This window comes from Zychaea mexicana (assembly GCF_025766255.1).
Source record: "Zychaea mexicana strain RSA 1403 chromosome Unknown BDB00scaffold_72, whole genome shotgun sequence".
Classification (NCBI taxonomy): Eukaryota; Fungi; Mucoromycota; class Mucoromycetes; order Mucorales; family Lichtheimiaceae; genus Zychaea; species Zychaea mexicana.
Window position 1 is genome coordinate 91,428 of NW_026516735.1, and position 19,451 is coordinate 110,878.

General features: G+C 43.9%; 6 protein-coding genes across 6 annotated transcripts; 4 read left to right on the top strand and 2 right to left on the bottom strand.

Moving 5' to 3' along the window:
* Positions 1 to 1,827: 1,827 nt before the first annotated feature.
* Positions 1,828 to 3,292, top strand: BDB00DRAFT_884199 (uncharacterized protein; the record flags this gene model as incomplete). The annotated part of the gene is made up of 3 exons (XM_053128309.1): positions 1,828 to 2,059; positions 2,751 to 3,109; positions 3,179 to 3,292. 3 exons carry the CDS (start codon positions 1,828 to 1,830, stop codon positions 3,290 to 3,292), a joined length of 705 nt encoding a protein of 234 aa, XP_052976612.1.
* On the bottom strand, positions 3,019 to 5,548 carry BDB00DRAFT_558690 (P-loop containing nucleoside triphosphate hydrolase protein). Its single transcript, XM_053117843.1, has 5 exons — positions 5,202 to 5,548; positions 4,592 to 5,118; positions 3,966 to 4,526; positions 3,168 to 3,830; positions 3,019 to 3,095 (listed from the first exon to the last, which is right to left on the bottom strand). Exons 1-4 carry the CDS (start codon positions 5,394 to 5,396, stop codon positions 3,497 to 3,499), a joined length of 1,617 nt encoding a protein of 538 aa, XP_052976613.1. The 5' UTR covers positions 5,397 to 5,548; the 3' UTR covers positions 3,019 to 3,095; positions 3,168 to 3,496.
* Positions 5,549 to 11,141: 5,593 nt separating this feature from the next.
* Positions 11,142 to 13,787, top strand: BDB00DRAFT_838134 (uncharacterized protein). The gene has a single exon (XM_053124621.1). It carries the CDS (start codon positions 11,564 to 11,566, stop codon positions 13,514 to 13,516), a length of 1,953 nt encoding a protein of 650 aa, XP_052976614.1. The 5' UTR covers positions 11,142 to 11,563; the 3' UTR covers positions 13,517 to 13,787.
* A 159-nt stretch (positions 13,788 to 13,946) lies between these two features.
* BDB00DRAFT_979855 (histone H3) lies at positions 13,947 to 14,646 on the top strand (the record flags this gene model as incomplete). The annotated part of the gene is made up of 3 exons (XM_053129968.1): positions 13,947 to 14,114; positions 14,207 to 14,357; positions 14,449 to 14,646. The coding sequence occupies 3 exons, from the start codon at positions 13,947 to 13,949 to the stop codon at positions 14,538 to 14,540; spliced, it is 411 nt and encodes a 136-aa protein (XP_052976615.1). The 3' UTR covers positions 14,541 to 14,646.
* An 878-nt stretch (positions 14,647 to 15,524) lies between these two features.
* Positions 15,525 to 16,593, top strand: BDB00DRAFT_917643 (uncharacterized protein; the record flags this gene model as incomplete). The annotated part of the gene is made up of 1 exon (XM_053128713.1): positions 15,525 to 16,593. A coding segment is annotated over one exon (957 nt), but the record flags the coding sequence as incomplete, so codon positions are not given.
* Positions 16,594 to 16,617: 24 nt separating this feature from the next.
* Positions 16,618 to 19,413, bottom strand: BDB00DRAFT_838136 (tRNA synthetases class I (M)-domain-containing protein). The gene is made up of 9 exons (XM_053124622.1): positions 19,239 to 19,413; positions 18,963 to 19,078; positions 18,713 to 18,871; positions 18,530 to 18,661; positions 18,331 to 18,442; positions 17,764 to 18,249; positions 17,461 to 17,634; positions 17,312 to 17,385; positions 16,618 to 17,184 (listed from the first exon to the last, which is right to left on the bottom strand). The coding sequence occupies exons 1-9, from the start codon at positions 19,354 to 19,356 to the stop codon at positions 16,900 to 16,902; spliced, it is 1,656 nt and encodes a 551-aa protein (XP_052976617.1). The 5' UTR covers positions 19,357 to 19,413; the 3' UTR covers positions 16,618 to 16,899.
* Positions 19,414 to 19,451: the final 38 nt, after the last annotated feature.

Consider the following 19,451-nt stretch of genomic DNA (forward strand, 5'->3'; position numbering starts at 1 on the left):
ATGGCACAGTTTTTTTTTCGCCTGGGAAAAGTTGTTACTTATTTGTACATACTCAATTTTTTTGGGCTGCTTCATTAGCCGCGGGTAACGTAAAAGCGAAGGCGGGTATATTAAGTTAGTAGTGAAGTGTCTTGTGGGATTTGTTTTGGAGCACTTGGACACTCTTTAGCAGCAATTTGAGCAGGGCAATGGTCTAAAACCAGCTACTATGTATTGACAACAGAGGCTGTTGGTTGCTATACTCTACAATGGAGTTTCTGGAAAAGTGGACAGGCAATATCATGTAAGCGCCTGGGGGAGGGGAGGAGAGAAGAGCTAGAGGGGAAAAAACCCCGATACTAGTAGCGAGAAAGCTGGGAAAGCAAGTGAAACAAGTGGCAACAAGTATGTGGATACTGCGAGTTACATAAGTCGGAGGACCCTAAGGTCCCTACGAGATCCAGGGGGGAGGTTGGGAGGCTGACGGAATCAGCGTTCGAGGAATTGGGACTGACGGGAGGAAAAGGTACGGGAACCAGATGGCTTTCGTAAGCTAATTGGCCAATAAGCTCGCTTCCATCCGCACCACTCCGCCATACCGTCCTCTCCTTTTGCAGTCCGGAAAAAAAGACCGTGTGAAAACAATAACCGGGAAACGCAAACTATTCGACAACGACCTACTTGGACGCTTCATTCCCAGCCTAGACATTTCTCCTCCCCCACACGTTTAAAGCTTGTCGGACGAACTCGGGAGTGCGCGGGGAAAGAAAGCACAGTTCTCCACTTTTTGCTCTTTTTAATGCAGTGCTCTCATTCGCTGGTCCTGACAGCTGGGTTTGCTTTAAGGCTTATTATATAAACCGCGGATGGGACCTTTTAAGCATTTTCGTAGGGGGGGAGGCGAGTGGGTAAGGGAAGACAGGAAGTATTACATAGACGGTTAATTGTCCGAGTTTGGAGATGGACGATAGAATTTTTTTTTCTCCGTGACCACTGGGCCTCTTGAGCCACGACATCCAACGCACAACAGTGCTCTTCATGCGGCTTTCGCCTTTTTTGATATGTGCTCAAGAGAACAAGAAAGCTGTAAGGAGTGGGCGAGAGGCTGGTCCTGATTTGTAAATAAAAGAAATAAACGGCCATTTTCGGGCTAGTGCGGCCACTGTAGTACCTCCAGTACCTGGGAGATACCACACACACACACACACGCACGATGTGTCTGCTATTTCACACATGTGATGATTCAAGTCAAAAGCTTTGTCATAGACAACGACTTGGGGGGTAGGGGAATATATAAGGCGAATGGGCCGATTGGAGAGATTTTGGGGGTCCGGGGTGGGGACTCCCCCTCTGTAAAAAATGAGGACGGATCCGGGAAGTCTGAACGAATGTTTGTGTTCCCGCAAGAAAAAAAAAAAAAAGTAAACTTACTAGTTGGTTTTCATTACGGAACAATAGCCCTTTCTCTTCCTCTCTCTTCTCTTCTCTTTCCCTTCCAACATTCACAACGGATTCGTCATGCCTGCCACAAGGAATAACGTCTACATGCTGCCAGCAAATCAGTCCATCTTCTCTTCCGCTGTCGATAAAGACAATCATCATCGCATGTACCGTTCCACCACCACGCGCCATTATCCACCATCGCCACCTAGCACTAGCCACCCTTCAACGCCTATAATGACCTCTGCAACAGCAACCATATCTTCCAGCCGACGTGCCTCTTTTCGATCCAAATCACCCTACTATGCGACAATAACAACACCTTCATCACAGCAGCAGCAGCAGCTACAGCAAAGTGCTTCCATGATGATGAGACCAACGTCAACGCATTCTATACCTAGTCCCAACATGTCAAAACAGGATGAAGATACCTCTTCCCCTTTCTTCAATCTCGAAAAGGTTGTTCAGCAGTACGGCGAGCAGCGGGATCTGCTCGAGTTAATACTGTCTAGCAAAGTGGAGGAAGATCGACGGCGAGCAGAAGAAGCCAAGCTTCGACAAAAGGAGATCGACTATCTATTGCAGCAACATACTAATACGGCACAACAACAACAACAACAAACACGTACATACCGATCACGTAGCATGAGTCGTCAATCATCACTAACAGCAACAACATTAACTACAACCAGCGATAAATCAATACACAACTGGGGTGTTACTACTGCTTCTACCGATAGCACAAACAACAACATTAGGACTAATGCTACTCCACGTCGTTTCAGTGATGCTAGTAGCTCAATGAACAACGCTTCTATTCTTCCGCGGATCCAATCCCCGCTACTCCACCACCACGTTAACCGCCCGGATTCCGCGGCCAGCCATTCTACCGATGGAAAGGCAATAAGCTGGAGAAATATTCCCAGTCAGGAGCAGCAGCAGCATCGTACAGAGCGACGGAAAAGTACCAACAACATTGACTTGCTACTTAGTCATTCACCAAAGTCCGTATCAGCCACTTTACCACCCATAACGAGTCCGACCACGACTAGCTCTATCTCTGCTATCGCCACCTGTCATCCACTGCAACAACAACAACAACAACAATCCGCCTTTAATATACCCCCTCTTAATCAAGTTACTTCGCCAGCAACCAGTAGCAGATCAAGGTTAGCGAACTTGAAAACCAAATAAGACTGAAACATAGCAACGAAAGAAAAGAAACTAAAACTTAGAATTTGTTTCATTTGGACAACATAGCATATCAGCCGACTTGGGATTCTCTCCAACAGACGTTGATGGCGATACCAGTATGACGGCGACGACCATAGCACCAACGCCAATGACAACTTCTATGGACAACAACAACAACAATTGCGGCAGTAGGCAACACCCTATTACTATGCATAATCACCCACAGCAGATTGAACCGAGACAAGTTTATCAACCCATGTTACCATCCTTTCCTCCTCCTGACAAGCTCCCTATCCTACCGGCGACTTCTCGTCGTTTGCAACGTCCTACTGCTGCCCGCCGAAGACGACGACGAGAAATGCAAGCCATAAGCACTATTATCGAGACGCGAGAGTTTCCGTACAACGACGACTACCTTTGGAAAAACAATGGAAATACTGTTCATAAGAAGTCTGGCTTCAGGAGTATATACTACAAATGCTCTAATAGCGCAAAGGTAAATAGGATTCAATCGTATTTTGGTTATATACCTTATTCACTAACCGTACATTTACCTTATTATTAGGGCTGTCCCGTCAATAAGACTGTAACGTTCAAAGAACACGGCAACTATCTTATCAAATATCGGGGAGAGCACCTTGATGAGTGCAATCGCATCAAGCGCATTGTAGATGTGTAAATATATACTATATAGTTTCCTCCCATTTCGTTCATATTCCTTGTAGATATAAAAAAAATTGTATCCGTAACAAAAATCACTATGTTCTTTTCTTTCTTCTTCCTTCTCTATCATACTATTATTATTATTATTAATATTATTATACAAACTTTTTTATCTTTTTAATAATGTTCTTTTCTGTTGCCAGCAACAACAACAACAGTCTTATTTCTTCTTCTTATGAGCTGCCGAAGCTGCTACTTTCTTTTCTTTGTTTGTTTTAAACCAGGTTCTTGCTGGTCGGGAATAGATGTCGGTTGAATGTCTGATAAGGTTTTCGCCCTTTTGTAACTGCATTTCAGCGTTACGCAGCGCACGCTCTTCTTTTTCTTCCTGCAGAATCTCTTCAATTTGTGGGGTAAGCTTCTCCACCTTCTTTTTGTATTTTTGGATGGCTTCAGCCGGTACCACCCGATTCTTGACCTGTGACCCCGCATTTGCGGACTTGATCGCCATCTTGAGCATTTTGCGGTCGGATTCGCCAACAAGTGTTACGGAACTATAAACATGTTACATGTATATGTTTTGTTGGTTACAAATCATAATCACATTACACACCCGCGAAATAGAGAGAGGGGCGCAGGGTGCAGGGCATAGGAGTCCACTATATGATAGATGGATCTAGAACACTTACCGACCGTTACGACCAGCACGGGCCGTTCTTCCAACACGATGAAGATATTGAGCAAACTGATTTGGCATGTTGTAATTAATGACGACGTCAATACCCTTGATATCAAGACCTCTTGAAGCAAGATCAGTGGCCATCAAAAAGTCGACTTTGTTGTCACGGAACCGTTCGAGCGCCTCAAGACGCTGTTCCTGAGTCAAGTTACCATGAAGTTCGCCAGCATTGAGTCCCAAAAGACCAAAGAGAATCTTCATTTGATGTGCTGCCACTTTGGACTTGAAGAAAATAATTGTTCTAGCCTTGAACGTCCTCCGACACAATGCAACGAGTACCGCTGATCGATCTGCTTCACGATGAGCACGGATACGGACGAATTCTTGGACAAGACGAGAGGCGGCTTGGTTGGAACGGTCGACGAATAAGCGGGCAGGATGGTTTAATGACATGCGAATAAGTTGATCGACATTATCTGTCATGGTGGCGGAAAACAACATAGTTTGTCGTGATTTCGGACATGCTTTCACGATTTCTCCAAGTTCTTCTGCGAAACCGTCCTCAAGCATACTAAAGAATACAATCTTAGCCAAAAATCTCCCTCTTCATCTTCTCTTACAAGATATAAATCTTACCGATCAGCTTCATCCATTACAAGAATTTCACAAGTATCTAAAGCAAAACCTGCCGAGTTGCGAACATGATCAATCAACCGACCGGGCGTAGCAACAACGACATCGGGCTTATTCTTCAATTCTGCCTCCTGGCGTTTAAGGTTGAGACCACCGACACAGAGACAAAAAGTAATGTCGGTATAACCACCGAGTTTAGCAGCCACACTATGGACCTGTGCGGCTAACTCACGTGTTGGACACAGAATGAGTACACGCGTGGCTGCTGTCTGTCGGGGCCGGTACAAAAGACGTTCCAAAATGGGGACAATGAAGGCGGCGGTTTTACCGGAACCGGTTACTGCACCACCGCAGATATCTTTACCCAACAATGCAAGAGGAATCGTGCGTGTTTGGATCTCGGTAGGTTTCACAAAGCCAACGTTGGCAAGACCTTTTAGTATGGGTCGTGACAGGTTCATGGATGTGAAGGCATCGTGTTGTTCATCGTTCTTGTTTTCTTCTTCCGGTGCAAAATAGGCACGTTTTCGCTAAAAATTCAAGTGTTAAGCGAACCAACAAATTGAAAAATTCCACACAAGCACACACAAGAGAATTCTTTGAAGATACATACTGCTTCTACTGCTTCAGCGTCCTTTTCGGCATCAGCATCGCTTGCATTGTATTCATCCATATCACTGGCAGATTCATCGTCATCGTCATCGGTATCGCTATTCTCATCTTCATCCTCTTGTTCGTTTTGTTCGGTATCCACAGCACCTGCACCAAATCCATCAAGTGCCAAATCTTCATCGTCATCAGCAACCATTGCACCATCTTCGTCGGTCTCTAATTGATGTTCATTTTGCCCAGCGATATTAGAGAACTGTTCATTTCCATCAAACAGACACACAATCTATCCTCCACCCTCATCGCCAGTAGCATCCAAACACAATTTACCCTTGGCAGCAGCAGCCTTTTTCTTTTTGGCATCCTTTGTCTCCTGTCGTTTCTTTGCAATAATCACATCGATATCCGTTCTCGGTACCGAGTTTGGCTATGTGCAATGAAGCAAAGTGAGTAAAGACATATACATAAAAGAAAGAAAAAAAGTAGGTTGCTAGAAGAATTTTCTTTACCTGTGCCTCCTTCAGCATACTCTTTGCAGCAGTAAAGTCCCAAGCATGAGCAGGACCGGCTGAACCACCACCGTCAATGGCAAACGTGAATCCAGAATCAAATTCGTCATTGACACTATTCTTTTTCGTTGACGCGGTTGCTGCTGCTGCTGCTGTTGTTTTGGCCTTTTTCTTTTCTTTCTTTTCCTTCTTTTTGTCTTCGGCCTTTCGCTTCTTTTTACTGGGTGCTTCTGGTTCAGGCTGCTTCTTTTCTTCTTCAATAACTTCTTCTTCTTCTTCCTCCTCGGCGATCTTGAAGTTTTCGTCGTCGTCTTCGATCGTCATTACGAAATCACTATTAGCAGCAACCATGTTGTCGTTCTTTTTCTTTAGGATCGATCGATTCGAATGTCAAAGTGCTATAAGAGAGATCTGAAGCAGACCGAGAAAAAAAAATTTGCATACCGAAAGTTTTTCCCTCAGCCAATAAGATCACGGTTTTCCCTAGTGCCCTGAGTCTCAAGTTGCATGGTCGGGCAAGTTATCATTATGCGAAGGATGAAAGCAGATAAGTATGATCTATCTATGGAAGTGTACAAAAGAATTATGAAGATAGAGAGAGGCAACAGGATGGATGTCTAGTGGAAAGCAACATATAAGTGTATATTCCCTTGTACTGTATCTAATATACGAGGTACAGGTCAGGCATGCATGTTTACGGTTGTCAGAGAAATGTACTTCGAAATATGAAATAAGTGACTGAGCATACTTAGCAACATGTGTAAAGCTATGTCTCGCTTATCTTACTAATATCTTTACAAAATCCTGTCCATTAATAAGTCATCAAATTGATTATATCTATTCACTAGTCCATATAGTCCATATTCGTTATTAGGTCTTTCAGCTGTTTTCTTTCTTCAGGTACACAAGGACGATAGAACCTATGCATATTATAGCATGGGCCGACGTAACACACACTCTTGGGAGCTTCCGATACCACATTTGGCCCCCTTTTCGAGCGGTCCGATGAAGCGTTTTGCAGTGTTCGAGCAAAAGTGATGGGACGTTCCGGTTTGAAATATGTACATTGCAGGTAGCGTCTATCACATGTGGGGAAGCAAGCCTTGTTAGAAGAACCTCTGCTTCCCAGGAAACTTGCTTTCTTCCCTCCTTTTCTCACTCAAACCTTGCATTTTACTACGCTTACGAGTCGTTCACAGAAACATAAGTCGTAACAGAGACCGCAACACTAACCACGTTCGCTGACACGGTCATCAACACGATCACCGCCAAAATGACAACCAATTACGATGGTCGCGTCACGAAAGTGTCTTAACGGCAAAGGCTTATTGGAGTTACACAGAAATTAGAGACTCATGCACAAGTTTATAAATCATCAACAAGGTTACACGCTCTCCCTCGGAGGCTTCGATTGCTTCTTCCATATGGGCCTAGAGCCAAGCTTCATGATACTCAAACCTACCGATGAATATGCAAGACGAGTATGTAGCGTACGCGTGCCTGTAATGTCTACACTGCAAGGAATAATGTCGCTGCGAAGGCAACGTCTCTGGAGATGGCAAAAACCATTCCTCGGCGTGTTCGACGTGCTTGTGTAACTTGACGTGACCTGGGATGACAGATAGCGCTGTCAAGTCTTTTTCTTTCACCCGAGTGACAAACGTGAAAGCACTGCATGAAATAACAGTCTGCTGCTTCGCTCCCCTCTCTCTCACACATGGACACGTCACATACCACCAAAGGTACCGTCTGTTATGGAAAGTATAGGCAAAAGAATATAGGACAATAGCATAGCACCTTATGCAGCAGGGTTTAGGATATTATAAGCCTTCCACAGCATTGTGTTCAGCTTCTACAGTAGTTTTTTCCCCACTGCTCTTTTCTGCTAATTAAATTCATATCCAACGAGCAAAGCGTTGCACACTTACTCTCTAAGTCAAACTGCGGTCATGGAACTCACAGCAGAAATGAACAAAAAGTTTCAAATCTGCTAGAAAAGATCGATGGATTGTAAGCAGAGCAGAGCAGCGCACTTGGCATGATCAATTATGCAAACATGGCACTAGTTTTGGCAAAAGCTCCGTATTTAAAGAGATACACCTCTCGCATAAATTGTGTGTAGTAAGCTCATTTAATCTGAATTCTGACGTCGTAAGCGCTGGAGCATTTACTTGATCGGTAACTCCCAGGCCAAGTTTCCAAGGACACGTCGAGAGTTCTATAAGTATAACAGCTCGATTTGTATAAAAGAAAACGATATCAACTAGCAGGGACCCACGACTCTTCTTTCGACGTGAGCCGGCCGATGATGCCCAGTTAGACGCGCACCACATGGTGCTGTCTCCTGACAAACCGCATACACACACTCACAATCTTTTCCATTAACACATTATTGATGGTACTCCGTCACCTAACGCAATAAAACGAGTGCGCCTGATATTATTGTATTGAATCGAGAACACGAGCGAGTGAGCTCTACACGAACTGTGGACCTACATCAGCATCCTCCAACAGCTCACCATCAATAATAATCACCATCTTAGCGCCATCCTCTATTTTATATGGTGCCATCATCGTTGCAACCGTTATTGACAATTGAACTTTCTGAACCTGAATTCTCGCCAAGTTCATCAACACCTAACAGAAAGAGCCATGTATATAAGTATGGGAGACGGAGCACTAACCGTCAAAATAAGTTTTTGTCATCGAACAACTGACTTCTCTTTTTATGATAGATACAAACCTTTTATATTTGGAACGCAACATCGTTATGCTGGGCATAATGACTCCCTATCGTAACCTGTTGTTGTTCTTTATTCTAAGACCCCAAAATGGGCTGGTTTGTACTATCCAAGTACTTGTTACAGCACAGCTTAGATTGATATTCCCACAATTTTTGTTCCCATACAGAAGGAAATGCATTTCTAGTAATTATTTATGGCGAGTACGATATAGTGGCTGAGAACTCATTGTATAAAACTGCATTTTTGACAAAAGTGAGCTCGGCTAAGAACTTGCACCTGGGCTTATGGCAAGACAAAAGGTTGGTTTGTTTTTGTTTGGGTAACACACCAGATTTAATACGGCTGGAGGCGCGGCTGTACAAAGCTATAAAGTATAAGGCTTCTAAAATGACCCATTATATTTGTGTACCACTATCACTACTAGTATTATATACTATCAGTGTACCAGTTGTGAATGAGGGGAGCATACAATTATGTCCTGCAAGGTCCGGCAACCAGTTAGTTCACCCAATTCTTGCTGTTGACGCAGCCCCCATCACGCGTCTACAAAACTGCTCAATGAATAACGTAGCATTTTTGCTCATTGTCTTCCAACACTCAAAAGGCAAGAAAGCTGCATATATCTAAGAATGCAAATCAGGAACGTTGCTGCTGCTTCCGTTTATGTGTAAGCTTTCTGGGAAAAAATCAATGTCGTACATTCCATATCACATGCTATATGGATTTAAATCATGAGTGCACGGTTGCTCAACCCAACAATAATGGATCGAGAAATTATAAGAGTAATTATAAGATAGTAGTACGATAGCGAGCGAGTGACCGTTTCGTTTCAAACATATGCAAAGAAGCCAAGTAGCTCTAAACTACTCTCTCCCTTGGTCTCTAAAAATCGATGGTACATATTGGTCTTGAGAGTTGTGTATTGCAATGATTGGATAATAATTTATGGGTGGTAGTAGTGTTTCTCTGTTTCTCCCTCTTGGTATGACAATACAGAAAGAATGACAAAGTGTATAGAAACTGCGTTGTTTGTAGTGCAAATGTTCTGTTGTTACATATTATGAATGTCCAGGCACAGTACGGTAATTGGGCAGCTGGGTCACCTCCCAAGGAACAAATGATGTATTATCCAGTTTGAGTTGTGGGAAAGCCACTATTAATAGTTTCGGGTGTAGCATAATTCGAACAATAAAAGGGAAGAAAGCAACATACTGTGTAATAACAGAATGTATCTGAGGCGTTGGGTAACTTAATTGAACAAAGAGTGCGGTTCGCTTGACCTCGTGACAGCTGATAAACGAAAAAATGATCATATGCAGTAATTCCTCGATGCGTTAGATAACTTAAACATGGGAGGGAGCAAGCAGGAGAGAGAGAGAGAATCCCGACACCACCCATTCCATCGTGAAAGAACGTGCTGACAAAAACGTATCACTCGCTAATCAGTAGCTGTAGCACATAGAGAGTGAGTCTTGCATATTTTGAAGCGTCTTTTACTTGGAGATGAAAGGCTGCTTTTATTAATACATACATTCACAACATAGAATCTTTGACAGAATATGATTACATGTGGTGCGCAAAACGTATAGATAAACAGCAAATGCAGGAAGATGAAGCAAAAAAGATCCGGGTGATTGAGGAAGGGAGGTGTTTTGCCCACACTGCGCCTAGTTTATGATGATCGAATAATAGTACGTAAATTTATCATGGCAGATGCTGTCAAAAATCTAAAAGATATCAGCGGAAAACCAAGAAGAAAGGAACGATGAAAAAGATCAGCTAATCGGAAGCAACGGAGATCTGTTAAAATAATTATCCTTTTAGCGTGATGTTGTGATCTTTCTGCATCGACATTGGCTGGGTCGGTGGCAATAGCTGTATTAGAAGAAAAAGATGAAAGTCTAGTAATAAACGTAATAGACTCAATGAATCTTTTATGAACAGCATCTCTTTTAGTCTTCTGCCATGAAATGATGCCCGTGGTAAAAGAACCGGTTTACCAGATAACATGATACCTAGTCGAAAGAGATTATATACAACAACACCACATCACATGTTTACATTTGAATCTGCATGCATGAAAGTCGTGAGAAAATGATACGTGCGAAAAGTTGTGTTCGGTTATATTACTTGTGAGTTGATGATGTGAGTTGATTTGTGATTCACCATAACAGAATACGACTGGTTCAAAGAGAGAGGCCGAGAGTCAAGGCTCTGATGGTGCTTGTAACCGCGGCTTGTTAGTCATTTTTATCGAATCTGTGGTCATCCCAGTTCCAAACGTCGTTGTTCCTCTATTTTTGCCACGGAGATCAATGCGAGAAAAAAGATTATCTACACTACAAAAGGAAATTCTCATTAGACCGGGATTCAAGAGAGAAAACACAGAGAGAAAGACCTAAGATCATCGAACTCTGAAACACACAGCTAGACGGGCTATTGTTGATAGATATAGTACATGTGTGTGTTCGCTGATATTGATAGATGTTGGAGGCGAGTATGCAGGTCTCTGTAATAGCCGTGAGAGAGTTTCTTTCCACTCGTGACCTCCCCATCTCTGGCCTGTTTGCTGCGTTGTGTGTTTGATCGGGTGAGCACTACATATTACACATATGCACCAAACAGGTATATTTGGGACCGTCCCTGTTGGTTCAGCAACAAGCAATGAGGTTGCTCGAACGCGGTATGACTCACAGATTACTCCGCAATGCTATTGATCAGAAAACATATCCTGAAAGGCTTTGCATTTTCATCCCACTGCTGGAAATTTTGGAAACGAAACACCGCCTATCGCCTGGAGGGCGAGTCTTTATTGTGTGGTGTGTGTACATGTGTATGTGCACAGCTTTTCTGGAGATGGGGTCCATCATCATTCATCGTCATCGCTCCCTTTTCATATCGTAGACCAATTATCGTTTCTCCTGTGTCAACAGCGGGAAAAAAAATCAGCAACATCTTGTCACTCTAATCCATTATCAATACTCACCTACCCACACGTGATCCATCTCCCCCGCCGCTTTCCCTTCTTTCTTTCGCTCTGCTTTAAAGCATAATTCTTCCTCACACTCTCTTCTTTTACTCTCCTTCTCCACTTTCTTACCTTCTTTTCCCTAATGAGCCACCATTCACAAATCGTTTCGCAACAAGTCTTCGGCTCCAGCAAAAAGCTACAACTCGTCAACTCTTCACCAACACAAAAGCAACAGTCCATGTCAATTGAGGCTTTACTCGATTCCAACGGTGACTTGTCCACTTCTACGTCTAACAGTAGGAACGATCTCAGCATATCCGCCCTCACCTCCACATCCTCCACATCCTCTTCCTCTTCTTCTACACCACCTCCGATGTCATCAAAGCGACGATGGAATGATAGCGAAACAAGCGACAATAATGAACGCATGACCAAATTACGAAAACAAGAGACGTACCCAGCATATCAACCAATGACGACGATCAAATGCTTACATGCAGCTGTTGCGCAAAAATCGTATGGATCCGAGAAACGGTTCTTGTGTCCACCACCTGTAGTCAGCTTGCAATCAAACCGCTATGTAGACCGACACGCACACGAAATTTCCATGGCGATAGTCTGTGAGAACGGCGAGCGACCGTTGGAACAGCGGGTGATTCTTGATGAAACACTCTCAGGCAGCTTCAAATTTTTACACGTTACAGGCACGGCCAAGGCCAAACAATTCTGTCTACGAGTCAGCTTAAACTTGACAACACAACGAGAAGAGGAACAACAGCCTTATGCGACGTTTCTATCTCATCCGATCTCAATCATCTCGAAACCATCGAAAAAGACAGCCAAAGCACGCAACGTATCGTCCTGCATCCTGGCAAATGCACCGATTTCGCTGTTTAATCGGATCAACTCACAAACCGTGCGAACAAAATACTTGACGTCAGCAGATGATCGAATGTGTGCCAAAAACGCTACCTGGTCACCCTTTGACATTGTATTGGTGCGGCCTCCGATGCACGGTGCTGCTGCTTCTTCCAGCACTTCATCCTCTTCCGTCCACCCAGCAGCAGCGTCTATGCCAGTTACGTACGGCACCGAGTTAATGCTGAGAGATCACAACACAGGCGTAACGTCTCCACTATTGATTATACGCAAAGTCGACAAAGGCAGGATAGCGCCATGTGCCTTTGGTCCAGTAAGCCAAATGCAAAAGGTGGCACTCCAGCTTGCTTCAACGGGCGGGAAGAACAAGCCCAGTAGCAAGCCCATGTACCTCAGCGCTGCAGGCGCGACGATGGACGGTATTAATTCCGAAGCCGGCGGCGAGAGTGGTGGCCATACAAGCAGCTCTTGGATTGACTTTGTTGAATCACGCATCGTTCGCGCTGAAAGGCCTAGTCTAGAATTAGCGTATGAAGAAGTTGACGATTATCTCTGTTGGACAATTGTCGGTATTGCACAATTTGAATACAGTTTCTTCGAACCTGAGTTACAACAACAGCAACAAGCAGCAGCAGAACTGTCATCCGAGACATCTTCTCCGTACAACCCTCAACAAACAGCAACTTCTTCATCTCGACGCTGTATCACGCCGTTCCCTGTTCTTTCTTCTGTTCTCTACCAACCTGCCTCGCACTCCATCGACGTCTTTGGCGAACACTTGATTCAAGCTGCACCCGAACCACGGATACTTGAGTGCTGGCTAGGTCCACACGGGCCACTCGCAGCACGACATGTCAGCTCACAGCCAGAGCAGGCGGGATCTGCACGTCATAGTACACACGTCACTGTCGAACTCCCAACGGCAATGGCATTACTTTCATCGGCCAACTCGTCAAACGCAAATAATAGTACTGGACATCCATCGACAGCAATGATTCCACAACCGGGCAATGTACGACGGCTGGAACTACCATTATTATTTGCTCGTCAAGATGGCGTTGTATATCATTCGGGTAAAGCCATCGAGTTCAGCATTTGGTCGGTATTACGAGAAGACAACAACAGCAACGATCCGCAGCACGCAGCAGCAGCAGCAGCAACAACAACAGCGTCCGACCTAGCACAAGCGGTCAAAGTTTTGGACTGTCGAGCATAACTTAACCATTTTTTTTTGTCATTCGTATATGTGCAGGTCACGTTATATCTTTTCTCCGTCTATTCGCCACTTATGCATCATACCCCTTGCTTTCCCTTTCATTTCCGATTAAATATCATATGTAACATGTACTTTTGTTTCTGCTGTATGAATCACTCTCTTTGTCCGTTTGATAATTAGTCATAAACAGTAATAAAAATAGTCTAATGACGTGCTAGCCACTTTCAATAGGCTTTATAAAGACTGAGACATTGTGTTGTTCATGTCATCGCACCATCACCTATCAAAAAGACAAAGGGGGGAAGGAGTCCCCAGTTTTATTACGCCGTATGACGGGCTTTTCTGAATTGAAAAAAAAAATATAAAACCAGATTACCACGCGTTATCAACGCGTTTCTCCTTTTCTTTTCTTCCTTTCACAAGAACAAAAATGGCTCGTACCAAGCAAACCGCTCGCAAGTCTACTGGTGGCAAGGCCCCTCGTAAGCAGTTGGCTACCAAGGCCGCTCGCAAGTCGGCCCCCTCCACTGGTGGCGTCAAGAAGCCCCATCGCTACAGACCCGGTACTGTCGCTCTCCGTGAAATCCGTCGTTATCAGGTAAAATGCTGCCATTTCCCCCCAATCATTAAAATCCATTTCTATAAGTCAGAGACACTAAGCATCTTAACTTGTTTTTCACGAAATTTTAGAAATCTACTGAGCTGTTGATCCGCAAGCTCCCCTTCCAACGTCTTGTCCGTGAAATTGCTCAGGATTTCAAGACTGATTTGCGTTTCCAGTCTTCTGCCATTGGCGCTCTTCAGGAAGCCTCTGAAGCCTACCTTGTCTCCTTGTTCGAAGGTAAACAAACCTTATGCATATACTACTTTTTCTGATGAAGTGAACTCTTTCTTCCAACATGATACTGACATCTTTTTTTTTTCCATACCAGACACCAACTTGGCTGCCATTCACGCCAAGCGTGTCACCATTCAGCCCAAGGATATCCAGTTGGCTCGTCGTCTCCGTGGCGAACGTTCGTAAATAAAGCAAATCAATCAAGCAACAATGAAGAACAATACCAATCTGCTCATAGCACACGCCTACACACACAATTACCTTGCGAATACAAATAAATGCCAATATGAACACAAATACGTGTTTGTCATTGTCAACAAATATTTAGCTTTGCCAATATTACGTTAAAGTACTGTTGTCAATTAAGAAAGCTTGGGTAAGAGTGCTTTTATGGGGGTTGAAGCTACTGTCTACAGTTAGCCTCTATTTAGCATCATCTTCCATAGCGTCAACTTTTTTCTCAGAACCTCTTGCTAAACAGCTTTGGCTGAAGATCCAATTATTCCGCCTTCATTCAACCGCTTGCAACAAAATCCCCCACTTCAGATACCTCCTGAATCGACGTCAACAATGTTCCCGCTGCAGCGGCATATATACTCTAGGATATATTTGCTTCAAGTAGATGACAAGTATTGCCCAAAGCAAATAGTAGTACCTGTAACAGAATAAAAAGTACATACATTTAATAGGTAACATTGCAAAGTCGTAGGTTGTGGCTACGGTAAACAGTTGCAAATAGCATGAGCATCGTTTGTTCAGTGCAGAAAAACAAGTTGTTAGTTTGACGACGTTCTACAGTAACTTGCAAACCGTTCTTTATGGGGTACACGTCAATAACGTTTCATAGGTCGTAACTGTACCACTGGTAGGCTCATCAGTGATGAGCTTAATATTGGTTACATCACACATGATACATTACATATGCTATAGCACCAATACGATGATACGTTTGTATATGGCCCGATTAAACAACTTTGAACTTAGAACACTTATTACACTCTTCCAAATATTTAAATTAACTGTGTTGCGTTATAATTCTAGAATGGGATAATTACTCGATATGAAGTTATTTATGTAAAAACTTATGTATCATTGAGTAAAAGCTTTATAGTATATTCTTTATTTGATATAAGGGCAAAGATATTGTATTGCTATACTTATGACTACTGCTTAGAAGATCTGGGCTGCGACTTCAGGATCTTCTCGTTCCTGCTGAACAGTTGCTTCAGGATCTTCTCGCTCTTGCCGAACAGTAACTTCAGGATCTTCTCGCTCCTGCTGAACAGTAGCTTCAGGATCTTCTCGCTCCTGCTGAACAGTAGCTTCAGGATCTTCTCGCTCCTGCTGAACAGTAGCTTCAGGATCTTCTCGCTCTTGCTGAACAGTTGCTTCTGGATCTTCTCGTTCCTGCTGAACAGTAGCTTCTGGATCTTCTCGCTCTTGCTGAACAGTAGCTTCTGGATCTTCTCGTTCTTGCTGAACAGTAGCTTCTGGATCTTCTCGCTCTTGCTGAACAGTAGCTTCTGGATCTTCTCGTTCTTGCTGAGCAGTAGCTTCTGGATCTTCACGTTCTTGCTGAACAGTAGCTTCTGGATCTTCTCGCTCTTGCTGAACAGTAGCTTCTGGATCTTCTCGTTCTTGCTGAGCAGTAGCTTCTGGATCTTCACGTTCTTGGCCAGCAGTGGGATTAGCCGCAGTGGCGGCTACATCTTCTGGGAGCTGACGTCTACTCATTCCATGATGGTGATGGCCCTCGTAATAGTCGTCCAGGTATTTGCCGTCCCGACAACGAACATTTTGTGGGATATCACATTCGCCAGTAATTTTGTTGAACTGGAAGCCAGGTCTACATTCCCAAATAAAAGGCTGACCGAGATAGCATCGATAAAACTTGGTGCAGGAGCCTTTCACAGGAGCAAATTGAGGACCCCACAGTGCGAGACGCGGACAAGTATCGGCGGAAACGCTGCTTCCTTGATCATCATCGACACGGTGAGCCAAAGAGGGAGTAGTGGGAGCTGCTGCACCAGCATGAAAGAAGAGAGTAATCAGGGCTGTAGCGGCCACGGTAGTAGGGCTCAAAAGATACATGATGGTGTTGTCGTTTGTTGTAATCGAATGGATTGAGATAGAAGCTTGTAAAGCAAAATCAGGAAGAGAATGGTACCTTTGTTTCCTGTGTGCCTAATCGAACATCGAGTCCATGAGCCCTTTATATTATAAACGAATGCTAGCTAGCTGACAACTAGTTAACAGCAGAAAGCGATCGAAGACAAGTTTTTTTTGTTTAAAGATCAACAATGCAGTGACGACAATAATAAAACAGAAAAAGAACATGTTTAATTTACATACATTGACGACAGCAAAATAAAAGGGCAAAAAATGATTATATAGTAAGTTGTGATGATTTAAAGTGGGATGTTGGTGGTAAGTAGAGAGGGGTTAAGCTTTTTTGCTGTTATTGTGATCGTGCGCCAAGAAGCATTGTGTTGATGACGCTTTGTGTATATATCCCAAGTGATGCGTGTTTAATACTTGTAGATCTCTATTTTTTCAAACGGGGGAACAAAACAGTTTCTCTGCTTTCACCCAACGGGCGTTCTACTTGTTTTTCTCGAGATGGCTGTGCGTCGCTCAACGATCGCTTGCCCTTTGGCACGCCAAGACGAGTCAACAGGGTGTCCATCTTGGATGGTAATACTGGTTGCAAAAGAATACCAGCGACACGGCATGACTCGATCGCATAGTAGAGTACTTGATCAAGACGTTCCTTTTGTGCCGGATCCTTTGCTAAATCCCATGGCTTGTTATCCTGGAAATGCTTGTTGGCCTATCACACGAATAAATGGTAGAATTATTGGTTGTCAGAACGCAGTATGTTGAGTGGGTGGGAAGTATGCAAGAGGGCGCTGAGTATAGAAATGTGAAGGGGATTTATTTTCTTTTCTGCGCTTTACCTCGGCCAACATATCAAACACGGCAGCAAGGCCTTTACCAAATTCACGTGCTTCAAAAGATTGATCATACGTGTCTGGAACATGGATGAAAGAAAGTAGTCATGTAAGCAATCAATATAAACAAATCAGGTTATCTTTCTATTCCTAACCTGGCAATGCAGCAAGCTTAGCGTGCAGGGTCTGGTCGCGTGCACCAACATTCTGGGGCATGGCAGGGGCGATTGCGTTGGGATTCAATGCAGGAGCCGTGCTTCTGTTCAAGAGATTGCCCAATTGACCTGCCAGGTCCTTGTAGCGTTTGATGATGTTATCCTCAGAGTAATCTTATCGGTGCATATACGAAGAAATAATGAGTGATGTGAGCGGCTGGTTTGTTGCGATTATGTTGTTCTTGGATGTATGTGTGTATAGTGTGTGTATGCGTGTATGTTTACAAATATGCCTATATATACCTCCGTCATCTGCGAATCCGCCATCTCGGACTAAATAGTAGCGCACTGGATCGACACCGTAGGTATCCATGACCTCAAATGGATCTGCGACATTGCCTCGGCTCTTTGACATCTTCTGTTTGCCCATGGTCCAATGCGCATGCGCCAGAATTTGTTTCGGAAGTGGCAACTGTGCAGCCATCAAAAATGCGGGCCAGTAGATGGCGTGGAACCGGACGATGTCTTTTCCCACCACATGAACATCCGCAGGCCAAACGTTTGCTACCTGACTGTCACTAACGCTGTTCTCTTTATTGGGCCATGGGTAACCATTGGCTGTCAGGTAGTTTGCGAGGGCGTCAAGCCAAACGTAGATCGTATGACCTGGATCGCTTGGTACCGGGATGCCCCAGTCAAGTCTAGATCGGAGCCGAGAGACTGAAAGATCCGAAAGGCCAGCTTTGATCCATGAGGTCACCTCGTTGCGCCGATTGCCAGGGACGATGGCTATATGTTTCATATGGTGTTATTTCATATATTTCTGTTGTCCTGCTGTTGTGTGTAACCATAGTCAGAAATAGAGTTTACCTGTAGGGTTGTCATTGATCCATTTTAATAATGGTTCCTGGAATGCCGATAGCTTGAACTTGTAGTTTTCTTCCTCTGTCCATTCTACGCGTTGCCCAGATTCAATTGCCACCTATACGTGTATGTTAGTACATGGTCAGTGTATCTCCCTCCACTGCACCCTTCTCCGAGACCAGCTGTGTCATTTCATGTTACAAACCATGACTTTTTCGCTCGTTTTTTCATCGATTGCTTCTTTGACTTGGTTGGACGCATAAAATGCTTCATCCGAAACTGCATACCATCCTTCATGTTTCCCTTTATAGATATACCCGTTCTTTTCCAACTCGGTCTATATAAAATACATAAGAACATGTCTTTTCCTGATGTTCGTATACATTACCCAAAGTGCAGCCACAGCCTTGGCATGTCTGGGTTCAGTAGTCCGTATAAACGTCGTATAACTAATATCTGCCGCATCACACAGCTGCCTGAAGCTTTCGGAAACGCGATCGCAAAAATCGAGAGGAGATGCGTTGTTTTTGGCAGCGGCTTGTTGGATCTAGCAAGTGATGGTTATATGTTGTCAGCATAGAGTATAGTGTAATTAAAAGGAGTCCGGGAGGAGAGAAGGGGTGATCGGTTTTACATACTTTTAAACCATGTTCGTCCGTCCCGGTGCACAAATATGCATCGGCACCTTTCAATGCATAATACCTTTTCAGTGTATCTGCAATCACACTGGAATACAAGTGTCCAATATGCGGAACTGGAACAAGAGGAAACCAGGAGCGCAGATAGAGAAAGAGAGAAGGGGTAAGTATGTGGATAGGTCGGTTGATAGATAGTCGGTGCAGCCACATACACAACCCACACGCAAAAATAATAAACGTTCTTTTAGATATAAAAAACGGGAAAACACTACACACCGGCATTGACATAGTAAATTGGCGTGGTAACATAAGCAGTGGAATGCTTCATTCGTCGTTGATTTCGAATGGCATGGCGTAGTAGTACAGCGGGTCTCAACCGTGAATGGATTGACATTGTGACAAGGGGACGACACTTGTCGGGGCAAAAGCTTACACAAGCACAAGAAAAAAAAAAACTCTACTTGGTCGTCCCGTGCCAAAGTAGTGGTG